Source organism: Eurosta solidaginis, chromosome 5 (genome assembly GCF_040869045.1).
Source record: "Eurosta solidaginis isolate ZX-2024a chromosome 5, ASM4086904v1, whole genome shotgun sequence".
In the NCBI taxonomy this organism is placed as follows: domain Eukaryota; kingdom Metazoa; phylum Arthropoda; class Insecta; order Diptera; family Tephritidae; genus Eurosta; species Eurosta solidaginis.
In genome coordinates this window covers 212,192,899-212,217,663 of record NC_090323.1, presented here as the reverse complement: position 1 = coordinate 212,217,663, position 24,765 = coordinate 212,192,899, and the positions used below count along the sequence as shown (strand labels likewise).

At 39.2% G+C, this 24,765-nt stretch overlaps 1 protein-coding gene across 2 annotated transcripts in view; it reads right to left on the bottom strand.

Moving 5' to 3' along the window:
- Positions 1–24,765, bottom strand: part of Gk2 (Glycerol kinase 2) — a 44,984-nt gene that overhangs the window by 10,787 nt on the left and 9,432 nt on the right. The window contains exons 2-3 of one of the 2 annotated variants that reach the window (XM_067788052.1): positions 22,974–24,754; positions 1,166–1,876 (exon numbers count right to left, since the gene is read on the bottom strand). In XM_067788052.1, the coding sequence (XP_067644153.1) occupies positions 1,166–1,781 (616 nt within the window). In that variant the 5' untranslated portion in view covers positions 1,782–1,876; positions 22,974–24,754. The remainder of the gene's footprint in view (positions 1–1,165; positions 1,877–22,973; positions 24,755–24,765) is intronic. The other variant, XM_067788051.1, reaches the window with a different exon arrangement.

Genomic DNA, 24,765 nt, shown 5'->3' with positions numbered 1-24,765 from the left:
TCCAAGGTAGTGGAAGGATTAGGGTCTGCGGTATACTGTGCTGATCCGGAATTAAGCAGATCCTACAGGCTGCCGGATTACTGTGGTGTTTCCCAAGCGGAAATATTACCAAAGCAGTAGAAACCCTGGAAGAGAATAGCTTAAGCTGCAACCGTGTTAACTTTTATATTGACAGTCAAGCAGCAATTAAAGCAATAATCTCGCATAGCACAGCATCTAAATGCGTGTTAGAGTGTAAGCAGTCTCTGGGGAGAATCGAGACAGGGAGAAGCATACATCTATATTGGGTCCCAGGGCATATGGGAATAGATGGAACGAACTAGCTAACAGGGGCGCATCCCTTGAAGCTTGCTCAGTAGACGTCCCAATTAGACTGGGCGATATTAAGCGAAGGCGAGAGGTGCACAAGATGGGCCAAGCGGGAAAGGCGTGGGTTCAAGCGCGGGGCTGTAAAGTGTCGAAGATTATATGTAGGTCTTACAACCTTAGACTAACAAAGTTGCTTCTATCATTAAAAAGAGAGGACTGTATACTCATGACGGGTATTCTGACTGGACACTGCCTTCTGGCGTCACATGCCTTTAAATTAGGCTTGGTCAGTGATAGCAGATATAGGAAGTGCGGATTGGAGGAGGAAACGATCGAGCACGTTCTGTGCTCGTGCCCTGCACTTGCCAGGCTAAGACTCCAGCTATTAGGAGTCATACAGCTGTCAGATCTAGAAGCAGCAAGTGGCTTAAGTCCTAGGAAGCTTCTAGTATTTGCCAAGAGGACGGAGTTATTTTATAACATAGGTGTTGGTTTTTGATAGGGTTTTTCAGTTTGGTCGTTAAAACAAGCTTCTGGTAACAGTACGGACTCAATCAGTCTATGTGAGGTCCTCATGGACCGGCCAGTTCAACCTAACCTAATGCGGAGTGAAATACCTTTCGTTTCATACCCATATCGGCATATATCATGCAATTTTTTTTTTAATTTCGAATAGGTGGCAACCTTGTGAAACATTCTGAGTGGCAACACCTAGGTACAAAAGTCTTAGAAGGTGATACATTATCTCTGTGCCAAATTTCATTTAAATCGGTTGAGCCGCTCCCGAGATCGTTCGGCTATACAAACATACAAATATACAAGAATTGCTCGTTTAAAGTTATAAGATAAGTGTTACCTTTAGTTAAATTCCACACGATCCACGAATCAATTGTACCAGCTTTACAATAACCCTCACGATGTACCTTCCGCACCTCAGCCACATTTTCAAAAAGCCAACATAATTTTAATGCCGAAAAATATGGTGAAACGGGTAAACCGGAAATATGTTTAAAATGATTCTTATTTTGATCATCCAATTTAGAGAGTACACGATCAACACATTGTTCACTTCGGATATCCTTCCAAACGAGCGCATTATATAACGGTAGGCCGGTGCGTGAGTCCCAAACAACAGTCGTTTCACGTTGATTCGTTACACCAATACAACTGATATTAGCTACGCTATAACCAAATTCCGTTAGCTGAGCGCAGGCTTTTTCACAGCATTCATATATCGCATCCATTAGTTCCAATGGATTTTGTTCATACCAACCATCTTGCGGCGAAATTAATTTCAATTCAATTTTATAATTCGTCACTTCTTTGAAATATGGAACTGAGTATAATGAGAACTGTACACTGCTAGTACCCTCATCGATTACACCAACAAGGCTTCGGTTTGTAGTCGACGGTATATGATTGGATGTTACGCTCCGCATGGATGCAATGGAAAAACGTTTACCCAGCTTCATGTTAAAGGGTTGATGTTGTCACTGATCTATCTGAGCTAGAATGTTAGTGTAGTAGTGTACGTAGTGTACAGGTGACGTCAATGCAGATGCACGAGCTGAATAAAGACCATATACCATAAAGTAAGTGTTTTATCGATTTAATATATAAATTAGTATTGCACAGTGGTCGATTTGCCCTCGCTAGGAGCAAAAAAAAATATATATATACATACATATCTCCCAAAGTAAATTAGATATATTTAATCGAATATTAGAGCTAATGAAATAGTTCTAAAAAAATAGTTTTTAGTTCTAAACATGTAGCTTTTTTCCCAAAAAAAAATAGATTTTTTTAGTTTTAGGACAAGTTTACATGAATCCAATAAAAACAAGTAAGTTTGGGACTGGGCACAGCCGAAGACTTCATACTGTAACGAATATTGTGATCACTAAGCGATACTAAGCGGCCATTCGAATGTACGTATACAAATCAATCATCATGTACACACATACATACAAGGCAGCAGAGAGATACTCACAAACGCATGTCATCATGAGCCGAAGTAGTACTCACATATACACACGCATATGGACACAAACTACAAATATACATGTATATAGCTGGTAAACAAGCATGAAGTTCACGAAATTACTAGACCTTAGGAGAAATGGGTGAACGAGGAAACCGAGAGTATAAAAGCAACACAAGCTGAGGCATGACAAAGCAGTTTGATTTAAACACGCAATTAGTTGTGAAGTAAGAGTTATTGTGAAGTACTGTCAAAGTAGTCTAATAAAGACTATTTTGCATTATTGAATATTAGAGTTATTTATTCAACAGTTTAGCGATTCGAACGTTGGCAGAAGGTTTAGAATAAGCGGAATTTCACTAAATACGTTACAATACCTTTCAAGAATAGGGCTGAAAATAATCTTATCCCATTCGTAATATCCAAATAATCGGCTGTATAAGATATGAAATATGTAGTGAACATATGAACATACCTAAGCGATTTTTAAGATAAATAGAAAATAAACAAGTAAGGAAGTCTAAGTTCGGGTCAAACCTAATATTACATACCCACCTGTACACTTGAAATGCTATTTTTGTTTGTTTTGTGTGCTTAATAGCGTTATAAGGCTGTCCAATAATACATATATATAGGGTTCTATTCTGAAATAATTTTTCTTCGAGTTATGGCTCCCGAAACATAGAAAATTGCTTAGTCATAAAAGGGGCGGTGCCACGCCCATTTTTTAAAATTTGAAGTTTTTCCTATTTATTGTTATAAATCCACTTGGGAAATGAAATACCATTGACATAAAGCTTTTTTTTTGCAAAGATATAGCTTATATTATTGGTGCACGACCCTTTTAAAAATCTTTTATATAAAAGTGGGCGTGGTCCTTAACCGATTTCGTTAATTTTTCTTCAAAGCATTCCTTATAGTAAAGGCAACCTCTCTGCTGAATTTTGTTATGATAGGTTTAACGATTTTTGATTTATGATTAATAATATTTGTAAAATTGATTTTATCACAAGTGGGCGGTACCACGCCCAAGGCAGTCGGTTCTATGTACCGGAGCGACTCGGGATTTTTCCCGACCAAGGACTGTCATTTCAGTGTGACCCCATTTAATTTGTTTCGTCCCTCCCACAAATTGTCATCCTCCCAGCAGCTCCTTGCAGCAGGACTGCTACATATTCTCTTGCTCCGGGAAGGTATCGAACCCAATCCGGGTCCGTCTCCTGACCCCGGTCCTGAGAAATGGTTTTGCTGCATTTGCCAGAAAAGAATCTTTTTAGGACGGTCATACTCTGTTCAGTGTGTCTCGTGCAAGGGATGGTTGTATCGGACAGGTTGTTCTGGGCTTGATCCCAAAACCCGACGTCCACGTAACTTTTATAAATCTTTTGTGGCTCCTTGCTGCTCACGCCCAAGGGCGTCCCGTAGTCTACGCCTAAGCGTATCCCCACTACCTTCCAGCAGCTTCGCTGCTCAGCAAGCCACAACAAGTACCCGCTGCTGCTCGCGCCCCACGGCGCCAACAACTCAAACAGCTGATACCACTCATAACTACTACCTTCGTAGTAGAGCTGGTAGCAATGCTGAGCATCAGCCCCTGCCCCCGTCTTCTTCTCCCCCCCCCCCCCCCCTCTTTTCTGGCAGCAATCGTGCAGGTCAGGGAAACAGACTCTTAGTCCCTGCCTCCGTTTGCACCGTCTGCCAGCACAGAATATATAGGTTTGCGACATCCGCTCAATGCAGCTCCTGCCTTGGGTGGTGCCACTTTCCTAGATGTTCTGGTCTCCGCGACGGCAACCCCTCGACGGGTTTCATCGCGCCATGTTGCCAGGTCGCAAACCCAAATCATCCGGGTACCCCAATGCTTGCCCAAGGGCGCCCAGTCCCAAGGCCACAACAGCAATTGCGTCCTGGCCTTCCACAACCTAGGCGTAGTCACCCCTCACTTACCCCTAGAGTGGCGGCGTCACCCCTCATGCACTTCAGAATTCTGCAGTTCAACTGTAATGGACTAACTGGGAAGATTACGGAGATAGTCGATTTCATGAAGCGGCACAACATCCGCATTGCTGCGATTCAAGAGACTAAACTCACAGCAAGATCTGCATTGCAGACCTGCTCTGGTTATAATGTCCACAGGAAAGACCGCGAGAGCGGAAATGGAGGCGGCCTCGCGTTTATTATACACCACTCTGTGCAATATCATATATTTGATCCTGGCATCGACCGCAGTGACAATGTCTTAGAACGTCAAGGCCTATCTGTCCGGTCAGGCGATGCAAATCTAGAAATCATCAACATCTACATCCCTCCTGTCACCTCCTGCCCCAGTGGATACCGCCCTAATATCGAGGCCTTACTCACTGGCAACAATCGCATAATCTTAGGCGATTTCAATGCCCATCACGACCTATGGCATTCAAACTTGCGGGCGGACAGTAGGGGTGAGATGTTGGCGGATCAAATAGACGAAACGACGTTCTGCACAATAAACGGAGACGCCCCCACACGTATGGTAGGAAGCTGTCATAGCTCGCCAGATATCTCAATCGTGAGCGCAGAACTGGTAAACTGCGTCAACTGGCAGCCGATGGTAACATTGGCATCCGACCACCTGCCCATACTTATTTCGTTCGAGCGTACCGCCGACTTCATCGTCACCGAAAAACGCACTTTCATAAACTTCAAAAAAGGAAAGTGGGAAGAATATAAATCTGCAACAGACAGCAGCTTTGCTGCCCTCCCTATCCCGACTGATGCCCGCCAAGGGGAGCGTGCCTTCCGTAAGGTCATTGAATCCGCCTCGGCACATTTCATTCCCGCCGGGAGAATTCCCGAAATCCGGCCCCACTTCCCGGCGGAGGCCGCGGGCTTAGCGAGGGAACGCGACCTTATAAGACAGCTTGATCCAGGCGACCCCCAAATAAGGGATATAAACCAACGCATCAGATTGCTTGTGGACGAACACAAGCGGGCGAAATGGGAAGAGCACCTAAGAGGTTGTAACCTCTCTACCGGTGTAGGTAAACTTTGGTCCACCGTAAAGTCCCTATCGAATCCGACTAAGCACAAAGACAAAGTTTCCATCGCCTTTGGCGATAAGGTGCTGTCGGATGCGAAAAAATGCGCGAGCGCTTTCTGCCGACAATATATAATGCATCCTACGGTCGACAAAGATAGACGGAGAGCCAATAGACACGCACATAAACACAAAATCAGCGCATCACGAATTTCCATCACCGCTAGAGAGGTTGAGGACGCCATTGGTCGCGCTAAACCATCCAAAGCAGTGGGCCCAGACGGCATAGCCATGCCGATGCTTAAAAACCTAGGGAAAGAGGGTTTCAAATATTTAGCGCATGTCTTCAACCTGTCTCTTTCCACCTTTGTCATACCCGAGAAATGGAAAATGGCCAAGGTGGTCCCGCTACTAAAGCCTGGGAAACCAGCTAACTTAGGTGAGTCATATCGTCCGATATCTCTCCTATCGCCAGTGGCAAAGACGCTTGAAGCCATTTTGCTCCCTTATTTCCAAGCACATTTGCAGCTAGCCCCTCATCAGCATGGCTTCAGAAAACTCCATAGCACTACCTCCGCGCTAAATGTCATTAGCACCCAGATAAATTGCGGTTTGAATCAATATCCCCACCATAGAACAGTACTCGTAGCGTTAGACCTATCAAAAGCTTTTGATACGGTCAACCATGGCTCGTTACTGCAAGACCTGGAAGGGTCTACCCTTCCCCCATGTCTTAAAAGGTGGACCGCAAATTATCTGGGTGGTCGGCAGGCATCGGTGCAATTCAGAAACGAAACATCAAAACAAAGGAGAATTAAACAAGGGGTGCCACAGGGTGGTGTCCTATCCCCGCTTTTGTTTAATTTCTACATATCTAAGCTACCTTCACCACCGGAAGGAGTCACAATCGTTTCCTACGCCGATGACTGCACAATAATGGCCACAGGCCCAGGCCCAAAGATCGATGAGCTATGCAATAAAATAAACGGCTATCTCCCTGATCTCTCCAGTTTTTTCGCCTCGCGAAACCTGGCATTGTCACCGACTAAATCTTCCGCGACCTTATTTACAACATGGAAGCCCCAAATGTCGACCATATTGAACATCCACGTCGATGGCACTACGCTACCGACTGTCCTACACCCCAAAATCTTGGGTGTGACGTTTGATCAGGATCTACATTTTGGTGCGCACGCAACCGCAATTGTTCCAAGAATTCAGAGCCGTAATAAAATCCTCAAATCCCTTGCTGGCAGTACCTGGGGAAAAGATAAAGAAACGCTCTTGACCACATACAAAGCAATTAGCCAGCCGATTACGTGCTACGCGTCACCCATATGGTCGCCAAGCCTAAAAACCACACACTGGAAGAAACTACAGGCCTGCCAAAATACTGCTCTCAGAATCGCCACGGGCTGTCTTCCTATGTCCCCAGAACACCATCTGCATAATGAGGCGAGAATACTCCCCATCAGGGAGAGAAATGAGATGCTGACCAAACAGTTTCTGTTGAATACCCAGAAACCTGGGCATCCCAACAGACATCTGATTGACGAACCAGCACCGCCTAGGGGCCTAAGGAGTCATCTCCGTAAGCATTTTGAGGAAATACGGCACCTGAGAACCCAGCCGTATGAAGCGGAAAAACACAAGCAGGTCCTTGGTGAACTCCATAGACAGGCGTCGGACCTTTATGTCGGGAATTGCCCGGTGAATCCAGTACTTGAAGAAAAATATCCAGAACTCGCAGAAGAGGAACGCATACTCCCCAGGGAAACGCGTGTCACTCTTGCTCAACTTCGTTCTGGATACTGTAACAGGTTAAACTCTTACCTATCCAGAATCAACCCCGACATACAAAATGTATGCCCTGCTTGCAATGTGTCCCCACATGACACCAACCATCTCTTTAATTGTAATGTGGAACCAACGCCTCTAACACCCCTTTCCTTATGGTCCACCCCTGTTGAAACGGCAAGTTTCCTTGGACTCCCGTTAGAGGATATTGATGACAATTTGTGATCGGTCGCGGCTATTAGGTGGGGCGAGCATTGCTACAACAACAACAACAACAACGCCCAATTTAAACATTTTTTTCTTTAATTTTTAACAAGAGTCTCGATATCAGTACACACGTCAAATTTCAACATTATAGGTGTATTATTTAAGAAATTATCAGGTTTTTTGTGTTTTCCAAAATTTTATATATATAAAAAGTGGGCGTGGTTACCATCCGATTTCGCTCATTTTCAATACCAATCTATTCTGGGTCCAGATAAGCTCGTGTACCAAATGTGGTGAAGATATCTCAATATTTACTCAAGTTATCGTGTTAACGGACAGACAGACGGGCGGACGGACGGACGGACATGGCTCAATCAATTTTTTTTTAGATACTGATGGTTTTGATATATGGAATTCTATATCTATCTCGATTCCTTTACACCTGCACAACCAACCGTTATCCAATCAAAGCTATAATACCCTGTGTACAAGTACAGCTGGGTATAAGAATAGGTAGGTAGTTTGTGTGAGGATGCAAAGTTTCACGTTTTTTGTGGTCTGCATGAAATAGATATGACAATGAATCACTTACCTTAACAATATATAACGTAAACGTAAGTATTTGATGAAATTTTAAGCTTCTATCTTAACGGCTAAAGGGGAAAAAATTAGGTATATAATTTATATACCACCGATCTCTATGATTATTTCAGACAACAATATATGCTATATACGAAAGCAAATGGTGAAATTTGCAGCTTCTAGCTGTTATAATGGTGTAGGAATTGCGAAAAGCTTCTTATCTGAACAATCGGTTGTAGGGGATATATGCTATATGTACTACCGATCTCATCCATTTTTTCAGACAACAATATGTGCAATATAAGAGAGCATATGGTGAAGAGTGAAGCTTCAATCTTATAAGTTGAGGAAGGTATGACAAAAATCCTATTTTCTGAAAAATCGATTGTATGGGAGATATATGCTATAGTGATCCGATCCGGCCGGTACCGACAAATTTCTGACCGGAGACCTAATACACCCTCTCACCAAATTTTATCAAGATATCTCAAAAATTGAGGGACTAGTTTGCATACAAATAGACAGACTGTCATTGCTAAATCACTCAGCTCTTCAACCTGACCATTTGGATATACTTATTGGTGGGTCTATCTATTTTCCCTTAAGGACTTACAAATTTTGAGATTCGGGACGAAGTTAATATACCATTTCATTTTCATGAAAGGCATAAAAATGGGTGCGTGTACTAATATATATCTTTGTAAACATTCAAAAAAATGTTTAAATCGCATGCAAATAATTAGTTACAATAAAATAATTAAATTATTAGTAGAAAAAGGTAGTCAACAAAGTTCAGTTAAAATTTGGAAAATTAAATAAAGAAATATTTTTTTATATATATTGTTACGAATATTAGCAAAACTAAGGAGTGCTGCCATCTCTAAGCCGATTCTAAGCAGTGACGTGAATTCACATCCATAGATCAATCATTATGTATCTACATAAACGAAACAATAATTGCGTCTACACATATGTACCATGTACGTATACGAGCAGCGGAGAGTCAATGCACAAATACATGCATATATCTGAGATACTCCTATAAGTATGCAATGAGAAAAACTATAAAATTGTGCAATTGTAGTTACAGCTGAGAAGTTTGAGAGCTACTGGACTAGGAGATTCTGGAAGCGCCTAGAAGTTGTATAAAATTGTGAAATTGTAGTTACAGCTGAGAAGTTTGAGAGCTGCTGGACTAGTAGATTCTGGAAGCACCTAGAAGATGCGAAGGTTGAAATCAAAGAGTATAAAAAGCGACAAAAAGCGACTCTAGCGAGCAAGAGCAGTATTATTTTGAATAGTAGAGTTTCATTTGAGCTATCAATTGGTTATTAAGCAAGCTATTCGTTGCACAGTTTGAGTGTTATTGTGAAGTACTTTAATAAAGGCAATTTTGCATTATTACAAATTGGAGTTATTTATTCAACAGTTTAGTGATTCGAACTTAGCAGAGGATTGCAAATAAGAGGATTTGCAAGTAAATTCGTTACAATATGTATGCGTTTAACCCCTCATGTCAAGTTAACTCTGAATTAAAAAGATAAATTAACGTTCTGCAAGTGGGCCTAAGTTTAATATAAATTCGCGAATTATTCGAATATTATTATTCTTAAATCTTCCGGGTGTGCTGCAGCTGCCGGTGCTAGCAGGTACGACCCTGACGCTGATGGACTCTGCCAAATACCTAGGAGTAATTTTGGATAGGAAACTATCTTGGAGAGAAAACGCTCAGGAGCATGCGAGAAAAGCAACGGAGGCACTGTACAACTGGAGGGCAGCTGTAGCGCAAAGATGGAGACTATCGCCGGATATTACCCTGTGGCTCTAGACTGCAGTGGTTAGACCAATCCTTTTATGCGGGGCATTGGTCTGGTTGACGAGCTTAGATACTAAATCAAACCTACGGAGTGTTCCAGAAGGTGCAAAGAAGTGCACCACCCCTGTGAAGCCGCTGGGTACTCTTTTTAATGTGTTGCCAATAGATTTAATGGCCAAATAGGTGCTGCCTTTTCTGCTCTACGGATGCGAGAGTTATCCGGCTGGAGAGACAATGTGGATGGCCATTCAGCCATCCTTAAGAATCTGGATTCGACTATTGCGCTCCTGCTATATTTTTTGATATGAAGTACGAAGTTGTTATCCTGGATAGGAATTATTGGTTGAAGAAGCCGCCGGACCTGAGCGATAGGCTGCAGATATATACTAAGGTCTCCAAACTGGATAAAAAGATGGCCAGCGGGGTCTTTGCGCCTCAACTAGGGTGGAATCTGACCTTTAGCCTACCCGATCATTGCAGCGTCTTTCAGGCGGAGGCGGCTGCTATAAATGAGGCCGTTGATCACCTGAGAAATGCTGTTCTCGGCTGTAATCAAATTCGTATTTACGCTGACAGGCAGGCTGCCCTAAAAGCGTTTGGATCGGTCACATGTAAGTCTAGGTCAGTAGAGAAGTGCCGCAAATCCCTTAACGAGATCGCTGAGCAAACTTCCCTTAGCCTGGTATGGGTGCCTCCGATATATCGGGCAAACAGGTGGCTGACGAACTTGCAAGATGGGGCACATCCGTTCCGCTTTCGTCGTCCTGGAAGGGATTGAGCATGCCGCTCGCTACCTGTAAGCTCACTTTGGAAAGGATTTTCCTTAGGGAAGCGGGTGTGAGGTGGAGCAATCTCGAAATCTGCTACCACACTGTCAGTTTGAGTAGGGGAGAGATCCACGTGGAATCACAATGGGACCTTTTTGGGCCTAAATGCACTGGTGCTCGCACCGGTGGCCACTCTAACCTAACCTACTTAATCGAAACATCAGTTATCAGTGGATTATAATTAAAAAGAGCTACATATATACCCTATATACTAAATTGTAAGCAAATCGAGCCGTGAATAGAATTTGTTCGAATATATCGCACCCTTGTCCACTCCCCGGAAAGAAACTTCACAAGAACACTTGGGGTTTATGTGAAGCTATCTTTCAAATTTGAATACAACCGGCTCAGGGATTTCGGAGTACATAAGCTGCATACAAACACATGTACATACATCCTTCTTTATATATATATATATATATATAGATAGATTAAATATCCGTAGTGCACAAACATTAGCATACATAGCATGTACATACATACAACAAACAAACCAAAAAAAAGAGAAATTTTATTTAAGAATTTTACCGAAACGTTTAAAATTTTGAACTAAAGAGTATTTTTCAAGAGATGTATGCATTCTTACCCATTAACAACATTAATACGCATAAATATGTATGTACATATGTATGTCAAGTTGATATGAAATAAAAATACATACATACATACATCCATACTTACCTATAAATGCACTTCAGAAGTTAAATAACGCTAACGAATGCTGGCTTTTTTTTCGAGTGTTTACATACATCCATATACATACATCCCATTCAAAGCAAGTTTGTTCGAACAATTCACAGCGAACATACACACGAACTGCATTTTCAACCTGTTAATTTTGTCTGACATTTTTTTTACTTTTCTGCAGGTCCCGCTTGAAGTACTTTTTCGTGGTCTCAACCATTTTTGAGTTAAGGCTCGAGCAGTTGTTGAAACGTTTTTTGCAACGACTTAGACTAGATATTAATGACACGAACTCGTTCAAATATTGTATTTAAAACAAACATTTGGGTCCCAGTAACATTGATTCAAAATTAAAAAAATGGACTCCGCCCTATTAACTCAGTTTTTCACCACAATTCCGAAGTTGTAACTCCGGTAATAATCAACGTTTTGTTTGCTAAGGTGGTGGAGAGGATCTGAATGCACTTCTTTGACTTTTAAGGCTCAAGTCTTTGGAAAATCGCAGATGTATACTGTGCTTGTAATTCACATATAACATTATTAAAGGCTACATTGATTGCTCATATTTGCTGGAAGGGATTCGATTTAATGTTCCCCAGAGATCTCTCAAAATCAAATTCTTTCCATTTTATTGTGATTATTTTAGAACAAATTACGCAATTAATGCTCCCATTGCATGTCCTGTTCGGGAAAATTGAAATCTAAGCTGAAACTGGTCGGCATGTTTGCATGAAGTAAGCCACTTTTATAGCCTGTCAGTGTCATAGCGTCCCCACCTGTTTGCCTTTTCACGCCTCTGGATCATTCCCACATCACACTCCAGATTCTATCACATTTTTTATTGACATTCACACTTTTTTTACAGTTCCATCACTTATCAAAACTATTAGAAAGAACAAGTAAGGAAGGCTAAGTTCGGGTGTAGCCGAACATTACATACTCAGCTGAGAGCTTTGGAGACAAAATAAGAGAAAATCACCATGTAGGAAAATGAACCTAGGGTAACCCTGGAATGTGTTTGTATGACATTGGTATCAAATTGAAGGTAATAAAGAGTATTTTAAAAGGGAGTGGGCCATAGTTCTACAGGTGGATTTTCGAGAAATCGCCATAAAGGTGGACCAGGGGTGACTCTATAATGTGTTTGTACGATATGGGTATCAAATGAAAGGTGCTAATGAGTATTTTAAAAGGGAGTGGGCCTTATTTCTATAGGTGGACGCATTTTCGAGATATCGCCATAAAGGTGGACCAGGGGTGACTCCATAATGTGTTTGTACGATATGGGTATCAAATTAAAAGTATTAATGAGGATTTTAAAGGCAGTGAACCTTTGTTGTATATGTGAAGGCGTTTTTGAGATATCGGACCAGGGTGACCCAGAACATCATCTGTCGGGTACCGCTAATTTATTTATATATGTAATACCACGAACAGTATTCCTGTCATGATTCCAAGGGCTTTGGATTTCGCCCTGCAGAACTTTTCATTTTCTTCTACTTAATATGGTAGATGTCACACCCATTTTACAAAGTTTTTTCTAAAGTTATATTTTGCGTCAAAAAAACAATCCAATCACCATGTTTCATCCCTTTTTTCGTATTTGTTATGTAATTATGGCATTTTTCGAAATTTTCGATATCGAAAAAGTGGGCGTGGTCATAGTCGGATTTCGCCCATTTTTAATACCAAGATAAAGTGAGTTCAGAGAAGTACGTGAACTAAGTTTAGTAAATATATATAGATTTTTGGTCAAGTTATCGTGTTAACGGCCGAGCGGAAGGACAGGCGGTCGACAGTGTATAAAAACTGGGCGTGGCTTCTACCGATTTCACTCATTTTCACAGAAAACAGTTATCGTCATAGAAGCTATGCCCTTACCACAATGATTGGTAAATTTTTGTTCGACTTATGGCATTCAAAGTATTCTAGACAAATTAAATGAAAAAGGTCGGAGCCACGCCCATTTTGAAATTTTCTTTTATTTTTGTATTTTGTTGCACCATATCATTACTGGAGTTGAATGTTGACATAATTTACTTATATACTGTAAAGATATTCAATTTTTTGTTAAAATTTTACTTTTAAAATTTTTATTTAGCACATATATAGTAATAGGAGTAACGTTCCTGCCAAATTTCATCATGACATCTTCAACGACTGCCAAATTACAGCTTGCAAAACTTTTAAATAACCTTCTTTTAAAAGTGGGCGGTGCCACGCCCATTGTCCAAGATTTTACTAATTTTCTATTTTTTGTCATAAAGTCAACCCACCTACCAAGTAGTTTCATCGTTATCCGTCCTTGGTAATGAATTATCGCAGTTTTTCGGTTTTTCGAAATTTTCGATATCGAAAAAGTGGGCGTGGTATAGTCCGATTTCGTTTCTTTTTAAATAGCGATCTGAAATGAGTGCCCAGGAACGTACATACCAAATTTCATCAAGATACCTCAAAATTTACTCAAGTTATCGTGTTTACGGACGGACGGACGGACACAGCTAAATGAATTTCTTTTTTCGCCCAGATAATTTTGATATATAGAAGTCTATATCTATCTCGATTAGTTTATGCCGTTACAGGGTACCGTTATGCGAACAAAATTAATATACTCTGTGAGCTCTGCTCAGCTGAGTATAAAAATGTGGGCACTAAGTAAATCAGCAACGCCAAGTTAATTAAAAACTGTCACTGACTAAGAAAGAGCATTAATTTTCAATTTTAACTACTGCTCGTCTAACAACTGTTTTCTTTTGAATATACATAACACAGATGGTTTATGCAGATTATTTTTGAAACACAATAGAAAAGAACACAATACTAGATGCACATCATGTGTGCACTAGACTGGTTATAAACAACAACTAATCATATTTCTTGAAAGCAATCACGTGACCAATTCGATCTAAAAAGACAGATCTTGTTTACTCATGAATATAAAGCAGCAAAAAAACCCAAAGTCCTCGCTGGCTAGGTCATGATACGCGAATGGATAAAAAAAGCTCCGGCGCAGCGACCCGACTTTGCCAGCAGAGGGTGGTCTTCACTTGAAAACTTTACCTCCGTTGGAGTTCCCAATCAGGATCTGTTATCGCGTATGAGGGAATGACTGACGTACTTTACCGATAAATTATTGCATATATACAGAGTCCCAACACAAAAAGTAACACCGTTTGATATGATCCCACATATCCTATCTTCATCCGCTACCTTGTTTAGTGTTGATCAGCGGGTGCTAAGGTCATCGTATCAGGCCTTAAGAGTTTCGTCTCTAAATATTTTGGGTTATTTTGAACTTTATTTCTTACTTCTTTCATATTTTACGAAATTTTCAAAGTTACCATCTGCAATGCAAATACTTTTGCATAAAATAGAATTTCATTAAAACGAAAGCAGATAAATGTTCAAGAATAGCAACATTAAAACCCCTAAGATATTTGCAAACTTGTTCATACTTCGGCTTCAAATAGAGCTCAGCTGTTGAGGGGGTAAAGTACAAGCTCTATTCATTAATAATCCCTACCATTACATACGAAGTATGTTCATTAGGGTTGTTACAAGAAATCAGATTAAAATTTTCAACAGACACACCACCTTAACTTAGCCAAGAGATTAGAAAATATATATTGGGACAAGTTTCCGTAATCGCTTGTCAAATTTGGCTTGCTGTTTTCGGAAATTTACTTCATTAAGGTTTAGGCATGAAAATCTGTAATGATACGTATGTGCAATGTGCATGTGCCTAGGTTAGGTTGAACTGACCAGTGAATAAAGACGGCACTAAAGTCTAGTTGTGACCAAACGGAAAAACATCAATTTAGTACCAGGATTTATGTTATAAATTACCTCCGTCCTCTTGGCAAATACTTTCTAGGGCGAAACTTAATAGGTGCCTCGAGATCTGGCAACTATGTCGACCCAATGTACGAACAGAAACCAATCTCAAAAGTTTCTTCCTACTGCCCGCACTTCCTACATCTCCTTCCTATGTCTCCAACTTATCAGCCTTTTCGTTACCTTATCTTCCTTTAATATCGCCCTAAGCGAAGCACAGCGTGAGCGAAGTTTCCTCAAAGCTTGTTTACATTCAAAGACACTTCTCTTTGATGTACTGTGTGAGATGATTGCCTTAATGGCTGCCTGATTATTTCTGTGGTATGTAGAAAGTGATTTAAAAAAGACAAAGTTGCACGAATTCCTCTTGATCACCCCTTAGCTGCCTAATTTGTAATGACCAAAAGAAAAAAATTTAATTTTCAAAAATAATTGAACTGAGCTGTAGTAGATGTATCTATTTTGAAATTAAAAACTTTTAAAAGTATTTCCAAACTATGGTTAGCCCATTAGTACCGTAGATCTATTCCTAGTACACCGGGAGTTCAGCTTCGAAGATGATAAAGTACAAACCCCTTTTTATGTTCACGTGTATGTATGGTGGCTTTGATTGTGCATACGTCTTGCCGCGTTGCTCATTGATCAACGACTAAAGGGCCAACTAGTGGTGACTTATGCATAGCCAGATAAAACAGCTGATCGAACCAACCTTATGAAAATCAATGTAATGGATTAATGGTGCCATACCATAACGCTAAAGCCATAACTATACCATAGCCAACCAACTGGTTTTTGCTTTTTCGCCATATCCATAACCTAAAAATATTTGAGTTGGTGAATTTATTAACTTTCTGTATATTTTACATATATGTGATACTCCTATATTGCTACAAAAGGCTAGGTACATTCCCCAACATCAGAGTGCCGATATATTGCTGTTTAAATGTTTTTGTTTTTGTATTCAATAATCGAATGTACCAAAATTTAAGTTTTTCCTTGTCACACTTATGCTGCTACAATCACAAAAATTTTATAGGCTGTCTTGTTTTGATTTCGAATTCAAAACACATTGCGAACATTTTTATTAGCAATACAGGAGTATTACATATATGATATTTTATTTATTGTTTTGGATAAGTTTTGACTAACAGACTTATTTTTTGTGGAATATGTTTGTAATGCGTTGTAATTGTTTTGCGTTTTCCTCATTTTTATGAAAATGTCAGATGTTTAAGGTTATGGCACCATTACTCGATCACAATGGCGATGGTTGTGGATATGGGTATGGTTACGACTATGGCGTTAGGGTTAAGGAAGTTTAATTGGCCCTTAAGCTACTACCACTACGAAGATTATACTCTTACACACAGCGACAGTTTAAATTTTGGTTACCACTGCTCTAGCGGAACATCTACAATGTTAAATTTTATCTGGAGCAAAGCAATCTACCAGATAACTTCATTTATAATTTTCGTTTTCACCAACACAGGGTGACTAAAACCCGGTTAAATCGATAACTGTGAATATTTTTTTGAACACATCACAAAAATTTATTGTGAATACACGAAAACTAGCCTAACAGCTGACTTTTGTTTACACTTTCACCGTACACCTAACTGAGGCTTCAGTTAGTATGGGGAAAAAGAAAAAGCGGCTACTGAAGCTTATGAAAACGGCCCTAAATCTCACGTACAGATATTTGTAACTCAGAAGAGCTAACATTAGTACATTGTAACCACATTATCATCATGCAGTACACAAATACATATATATGTGCGAATAGTATATAATTCGGCAGCTCTGAAACACGGTTGCCGCTTTAGTCCATTTAGACCAAAAATGGTCTTTTCCAACCCCATTTGGTCCGCTGGTCCCTTTTTTCCATTTTGGTCCTTTTTAGGCTGTAGCCAAGATTTTGGTAATTTTTTTTTAATTTCGCACTGAGGAAAATATGTACAACACTGCCCACAAAATTTTCCACACTTTCATTAACCCTTATATAATTTTCAATTTACCTCAATGGATTTCTTACGAAAAAAATTGCTGTTATTAAAATGAAGACGAACAATAGCAAACTCAGCAGCAGATAGTTTAAACAAGTGTTGGATCTTGAAGCAAGCCAATTTTCGTTAATCATTGATGATACAAGCGGCCAATCAGAAAATCTTGTTATGGTGGCTAGATATTTCGATCGGTTATCAAACACTTTTCGTGATAGTTCTTTGTCACTGTTTGAACTTAAGAAAAAGTTGTTGCAAATGCACGTGCACCTCAAAGAAATTAGACGGGGTCTGCCACTGATGAAGCCATTCTTGAATTGCAAACTAAATCAAAGCATGAGACTAATTTGTTTTATATTAAGTGCACTTGCCACTCCCTTAAGTTATGTTCAAGTTATGCGTGCAAGCACAGCGATAGGTATTTAGAGTTTGTGAAACAATAGGGGAGTTCAGGATTTTGTGCAAATGGTCTAGCATCATTGCATCATTTTAGCACATATATATAAAAGGCAACGAAGAGATAACTCACTCACACATGTACTCAGCGGACGAAGTTGTTACTCTTACATACACACGCATATATGTATGTATCTCAATTACCAAGCAGGAGATATAGCAGTTCTAGAAGGCGAAACGTTTAGACTTTAGTAGAAATATGCGAATGAGGCAAAAGCAGCGCAAGCTGAGTAGTCAGGATTCAGTTTGATTAAGCACTCTATTGGTTGTGAAGTATAAGTGTTATTGTGAAGTACTCTCAAAGTAGTATAATAAAGACCATTTTGCATTATTGAATATTGGAGGTATGTATTCAACAGTTTAGGGATTCGAACGTTAGCAGAAGGTTTGGAATAAGCGGAATTTCCCTAAATTCGTTACAATATATTTGAAAAATTTCAGTGTATATAATTTAAAATACTAATTACCTTAACCCAAGAAATATTTTTATTGGCAGTAAGGCAGAAATATTTTTTGAAAGCGATAACTTTACAAATGTTTTATAAAGGCTTTGTGCCAAATTATTTCCGTTGGAGAGCAGAACCCCAGAAACTTTAATATTAACATTGTTGACTAATTTCTCTTACCTAGTTAAATGTGATCAAAATTACATTACTACACAGTCAAAACTTTGAAGACATTTCAATGGTCAATCTGAAGAATGTGGCTGGATTCAATAAATGTTAGTTTTGAAATGTAAATTTTTCTCGAAAACAAATTGTATGGAAAACAAGTAAGAACGGGACTGTCTTCGGCTGTACCGAAGACTTCATACCTTTCATGAATGGGGCTGAACAATAATCTTATCCCGTTCGTAATCTCCGAATAATCGGATGTATAAGATAAGAAATATATAGTGAACAGATCTACATACCTAAACGATTTTTAAGATAAATATAAAATAAATAAATAATAGTTTAAAAAAACTAAAAAAATTGGCTTTTATAGCTAACCAAACTAAAAAATAGAAAATAATTTTCAATTAATAAGAGTTTATATAACAGTAGTAGAAGGTCAAACAATCATTTATAGTTAATCACCTCAAAATAAAATTATAATAAAATTTAAGTTATTAAAAGAATAATTTAATTCACAGTAAAAAGCGTGGGTGCATTTGACTACATTTCATATCTTTCCTCTCAGATAGTTGCCAATAGAATTATTGTAACATTCAATATCAAGCACCCCACGCTTTTTACTGTGAATTAAATTATTCTGTTAATGACTTAAATTTTATTATAATTTTATTTTGAGGTTATTAACTATAAATGATTGTTTGACCTTCTACCACTTTTTAATTGAAAATTATTTTCTATTTTTTAGTTCGGTTAGCTATAAAAGCGTGTTTTTTTAGTTTTTTTAAACTATTATTTATTTTTAATTTTTTATTTCAAGTAATTTTAAAAGTTTTAGTCGAGAGTGATGAAACCTCGAAACGCCAGCGGTCCATGGATGAATCCAACCCCACGGCACCGAAGAGGGCCAAGACGTAGGGGGGCTGGACGCGGTCTTTCGCCGAAATTGAAAAGGGTCGGGAGATCATTAGCATTATAGACGAGAGCAGCGAAGATGGCAGGATCCCGAAACAACAGTGGAAGTGGATCGAGGCCGCGCTCGCTACGGTGGCCGTTAAGATTAAGAAAGACAACCCTGGTCCACCGCCATCTTACACCGATGCAGGGTGGTTCCAGGGCAATGTCAAGCTAATTGCCTGTGACGACGCCAGGTCGGTAAACCTCTATAGGGCCGCCGTCACGCTGATAGGGGTGGTATATCCGGGCGCGCGCCTCAAGGTAGTGGAGGCGCGTGATATCCCCTCACGACCAAGGGCTAGAGCCTGGGTTCCAGCTGACATCCTGGAGCTGCTCCAGGAGTACAACCCGCCACAGGTTTGGAAGTTAACCCGGATAAAACCGAGCTTGTCCTCTTCACGAGGAGGTACAAAGTACCAAATCTTTCACCGCCAAGAATTGGGGGTATGTTCTTAGCGTTTAGCGATCAAGTCAAGTATTTGGGAGTCATTCTGGATAGGAAGCTATTATGGAGTGACCATATAGTGGAGCGATCCAAGAAGGCAGCAGCAGAGCTGTTCACCTGCAAGAGGGCAATTGGCACCTCCTGGGGATTCTCCCCTAAGATGACCTACTGGATTTACACAGCCATTGTGCGCCCGATTCTTCTTTATGGTGCATTGGTCTGGTGGCCTGCACTAGCTAAAAGTACCTATCTTAAAATGCTTCAAAAGGTGCAACGGAATTCGGAGATCTGCATTACCGGGGCTCTCGGCTCCACTCCAGATTCCGTTACATACATACATGGATACATAGATACATAGATAGATACAGGCCAAGCTAATAAAAGCGTGTTAAAAAGGGCTCCAGTATGCTCTTTCGTAGATGTGCCATGCATCCCCTTCTATCATTAATAAAGGAATGCGTTCTTCGCATTATGTGCAAGGTTTCAAATCTATGGCCATTTGGGGTGGTCATAAATTCAATTGACCTTATGTCCGTTAACTTTATGTCACCCCACCATCACATTATTGCATTGTCATTGAGCCTTGATACGTGTGCAAAGTTTCAATCAAACTTATGGCCATTCAAAGTGGCAATAAGGCCAACTGACCTTATGCCCGTTGACCTTATGTCACCACACCATCACATTAATGCATTGCCATCGAGCCTTGATACGTGTGCAAAGTTTCAATCAAACTTATGGCCATTCAAAGTGGTAATAAGGCAAATTGACCTTATGTCACCGCACCATCACATTAATGCATTGTCATCGAGCCTTGATACGTGTGCAAAGTTTCAATCAAACTTATGGCCAATCAAAGTGGTAATAAAGCCAATTGACCTTATGGCCGTTGACCTTATGTCACCCCACCATCACATTAATGCATTGGCATCGAGCCTTGATACGTGTGCAAAGTTTCAATCAAACTCATGGCCATTCAGAGTGATAATAAGGCCAATTGACCTTATGGCCGTTGACCTTATGTCACCACACCATCACTTTAATGCATTGTTATCGAGCCTTGATACTAGTGCAAAGTTTCAATCAAACCTATGGCCAATCAAAGTGGTAATAAGGCCAATTGACCTTATGGCCGTTGACCTTATGTCACCACACCATCACATTAATGCATTGGCATCGAGCCTTGATACGTGTGCAAAGTTTCAATCAAACTTATGGCCATTCAGAGTGATAATAAGGCCAATTGACCTTATGGCCGTTGACCATATGTCACCACACCATCACTTTAATGCATTGTCATCGAGCCTTGATACGTGTGCAAAGTTTCAATCAAACTTATGGCCAATCAAAGTGGCAATAAGGCCAATTGACCTTATTTCCGTTGACCTTATGTCACCGCACCATCACATTAATGCATTGTCATCGAGCCTTGATACGTGTGCAAAGTTGCAATCAAGCTTATGGCCATTCAAAGTGATAATAAGGCCCATTGACTTTATGGCCGTTGACCTTATGTCACCACACCACCACATCAATGCATTGTCATCGGCCCTTGATACGTATGCAAAGTTTCAAATTAATCAGACTTCTAGAAACTGGTGAAAATTAAGCTCAAAGATTCCGTTACATACAGGCCAAGCTAATAAAAGAGTGTTAAAAACAGGTAGGTACTTTGTGTGAGGATGCAAAGTTTCAGGTTTTTTTGTGGTCTGCGTGTAAAAACTATGACTACGAATCACGTATTTTAACAATATATGACGTAAACGTAACTATTTGATGAAATTTGATGAATTTTGAAGCTTCTAGCCGTAAAAAGGGGCAAAAATTACAGTTTATATGGGGTATATGATATATATACCCCCGATCTCTATGATTTTTTCAGACAACAATATATGCTATATACGTAAGCATTTGGTGAAATTTTAAGCTTCTAGCTGTTAAAATGGAGCAGAAATTGCGCAAAGTTTCTTATCTGAACAATCGGTTGTATGAGATATATACTATATATACCACCGATCTCTACGATTTCTTCAGACAACAATATATGCTATATACGTAAGCATTTGGTGATATTTGAAGCTTCTAGCTGTTAAAACGGGGCAGAAATTGCGCAAAGTTTCTTATCTGAACAATCGGTTGTATGAGATATATACTATGTATACCACCGACGCGTAGCATTTGGTGAAATTTGAAGCTTCTAGCTGTTAAAATGGGGCCGAAAGCGCAAAAAAATATATATATATACTATATATATGTATATACTATATATACCATCATATATATGTATATTATATGTATCACCGATCTCTATGATTTTTTGACACAACAATATATGCTATATACGTAAGCATTTGGTGAAATTTTAAGCTTCTAGCTGTTAAAATGGAGCAGAAATTGCGCAAAGTTTCTTATCTGAACAATCGGTTGTATGAGATATATACTATATATACCACCGATCTCTACGATTTCTTCAGACAACAATATATGCTATATACGTAAGCATTTGGTGATATTTGAAGCTTCTAGCTGTTAAAATGGAGCAGAAATTGCGCAAAGTTTCTTATCTGAACAATCGGTTGTATGAGATATATACTATATATACCACCGATCTCTACGATTTCTTCAGACAACAATATATGCTATATACGTAAGCATTTGGTGATATTTGAAGCTTATATCTGTTAAAATGGGGTAGAAATTGCGAAAAGTTTCTTATCTGAACAATCGGTTGTATGATGCTATATATGTTGTATATACTATATATTCATTCATTCATTCATTCATTCATTTTTATTCATTATTATCTTGTGCAATCTTAAATTTATACAATTCATAAAACAGAAGTATACTTATGTATATAAAATTTGCAAAGATAACAGTTAATGGTGTTTAGTGTCCAAATAACAGGACAGAGGTAACACCATTTCCTTAAATAACTATAAATCTATGTCGAACATTGTAGGGTACAATACAAAATCTAAAGTTAAGCTTGTCACACGGGCTTTCCCATAAGGTTTTTCATTAAAACATATATTTATATAAGGCTTTTTGTTAATATGAAAGTGTGTGATATTGAACTTTACCACAAGCTGAAATTAAAGGTTTTACAAGGAATTCGACACATTTGTGAATTGCCAAATTGTTTGTAAACGAATTAAAGAATAAAAAAATTTTGTCCATTTCTTTGAGATTTGGTATTTTCTTTTTTTTTTCGATGAATTTTGGCCCAAAGGAAAACATGGTGTGGCAACCGTGCTCTGGAAGTCAATAACAGCAACAATAATCACGTTTATGAAGTTAACACATTTATAATCGTTGACGAAGTAAATTTTCCAAATTACTTAAAATATCTCTTTATACAGAACATACTTGTTAACTAAAAGATTTATTTCAAATATACATATGTAAAAATAAAAATTAGAAATGTATATGAATTTTCTGTACATACATCTGTTTATATTTGTGGAACTTAATCTTTGTACTTCAAAGCTGCACGTCCGTTAATCCATCAGCTACAAACGACACAAATTGACTGTCGCATTTTAGCGCCATGCACCGAACAAGAGCCCAAAAAGCCCTTAACTTTTTACAAAATGATCGGAAAACGAACTTTAAACGCTGCTATGATAACAACAAGCCGAGTTTGCATTGTTTACATTTGTAATAAGCTTTATTATATAGCTTTTATTTATAACTCAGATAAGCAAAGGAATCGATGATCATTACGAATTGTTATAGCTGGGTCAATGGCGAGCAACTAATGAAGCTTATCGATTCAACTATTTAGTGCAGCAACCCATCCAAGCGATCGTGTAAATCACACAGTTGCTAATCAAGGAATTGGGAAAGTTTTCGACTTCCTTAAGGGCGAATTATTGGTGACTTATAACCATAAAGCCATAACCAGATAAAACAACTGATCGAACCTACCTTATGGAAATCAATGTAATCAATGTAATCGATTAATGTTGCCTTACCATAACGCTAACTCGATTACATTGATTTCTATAAGGTAGGTGTGATCAGCTGTTTTATCTGGTTATGCCTTTATGGATATAAGTCATCATTAATTCGCCCTTTATATGTGCATTACCGGCAGTAGCTACCACATGCCAGATGGCAGCGTAAGCTATAAGTTTTAATTCATTGATAGAACAGCCGATTTCTGTTGATATTTGATAAGAGGCTTTTATATTGGTTGCGCAGGATGCGCACGGGTCCAGCTCGTAAACATAAATACCTAATCAAGTGCTTTGTTTTTGTAAACACTTTGTGCTCATCATTTCAAACAAAACAGCAGGGTTTACATCTGTTGGAGCGATTGCATGCAATAATATGGTGTATACTCGTATGACCAGAAATTTTAATTTATATTTAGGTGCCTTCAAATTGCTGTGTGAATTCGTTCATATGAACTCTACCACGTAACTTGCTCCCACATTGCGCTACAGTGTAGTGAGTAGACTTACGCTCTCATTCTTCTTTATTGCTCCATACATCATACCATACCACACACTACGCTTACGCTTATACATTCTCTAATACTCCATACAGTACATACAAATATCGACATTACATTACGCATATTCTATTCTCTAGTACTCCACATATGCCAATATTACATGTATCCTCTATTAAGCTACCTCTTACAAACACCACGCTTACGCTTACACTTACATCCTATGCTTACATTCAGGGTTCCCCCATACAGTGAGAAAAGATGTATAAATTATTTGAAATCGGTGGTAGCTAATTTACCGCAATAGAAGGCTAAATTTTTTCGATGGTGAATTAATTCGATTTGATGGTTTACTCTTTCCCCCTATTAGTTCCGCTGCTTTTCGGGAGGTGAGTATTGAACAGCGGAAGTACTGCTTATAAAAGGACTGCTATAAACACAATATAACTAAGCTCTTGGAGCGCGCCTATAGTTATTCTACACAATTAGGATTAAAAAACATATAGAATTGGAATGTACGAAATGGTATATAAATTCTTAAAGATCATTCTTCCCATAATCCTTCCCCATTTAAGTTATTTGGTCAACTCTATCCTGGCCACTGGTATTTTTCCTAAATACTGGAAAGCTGCTAAGGTTATCCCAATTCGTAAGCAAAATAACGAGTATCGGCCTATAGGTAGGTAGGAGGTATGTTCACGACAATAAGCTCATTACTGACAGTTAGGCTGGCTTCCGGTGAAAGAGAAGCTGTACAACGGCACTGCTATCTGTAATAGAA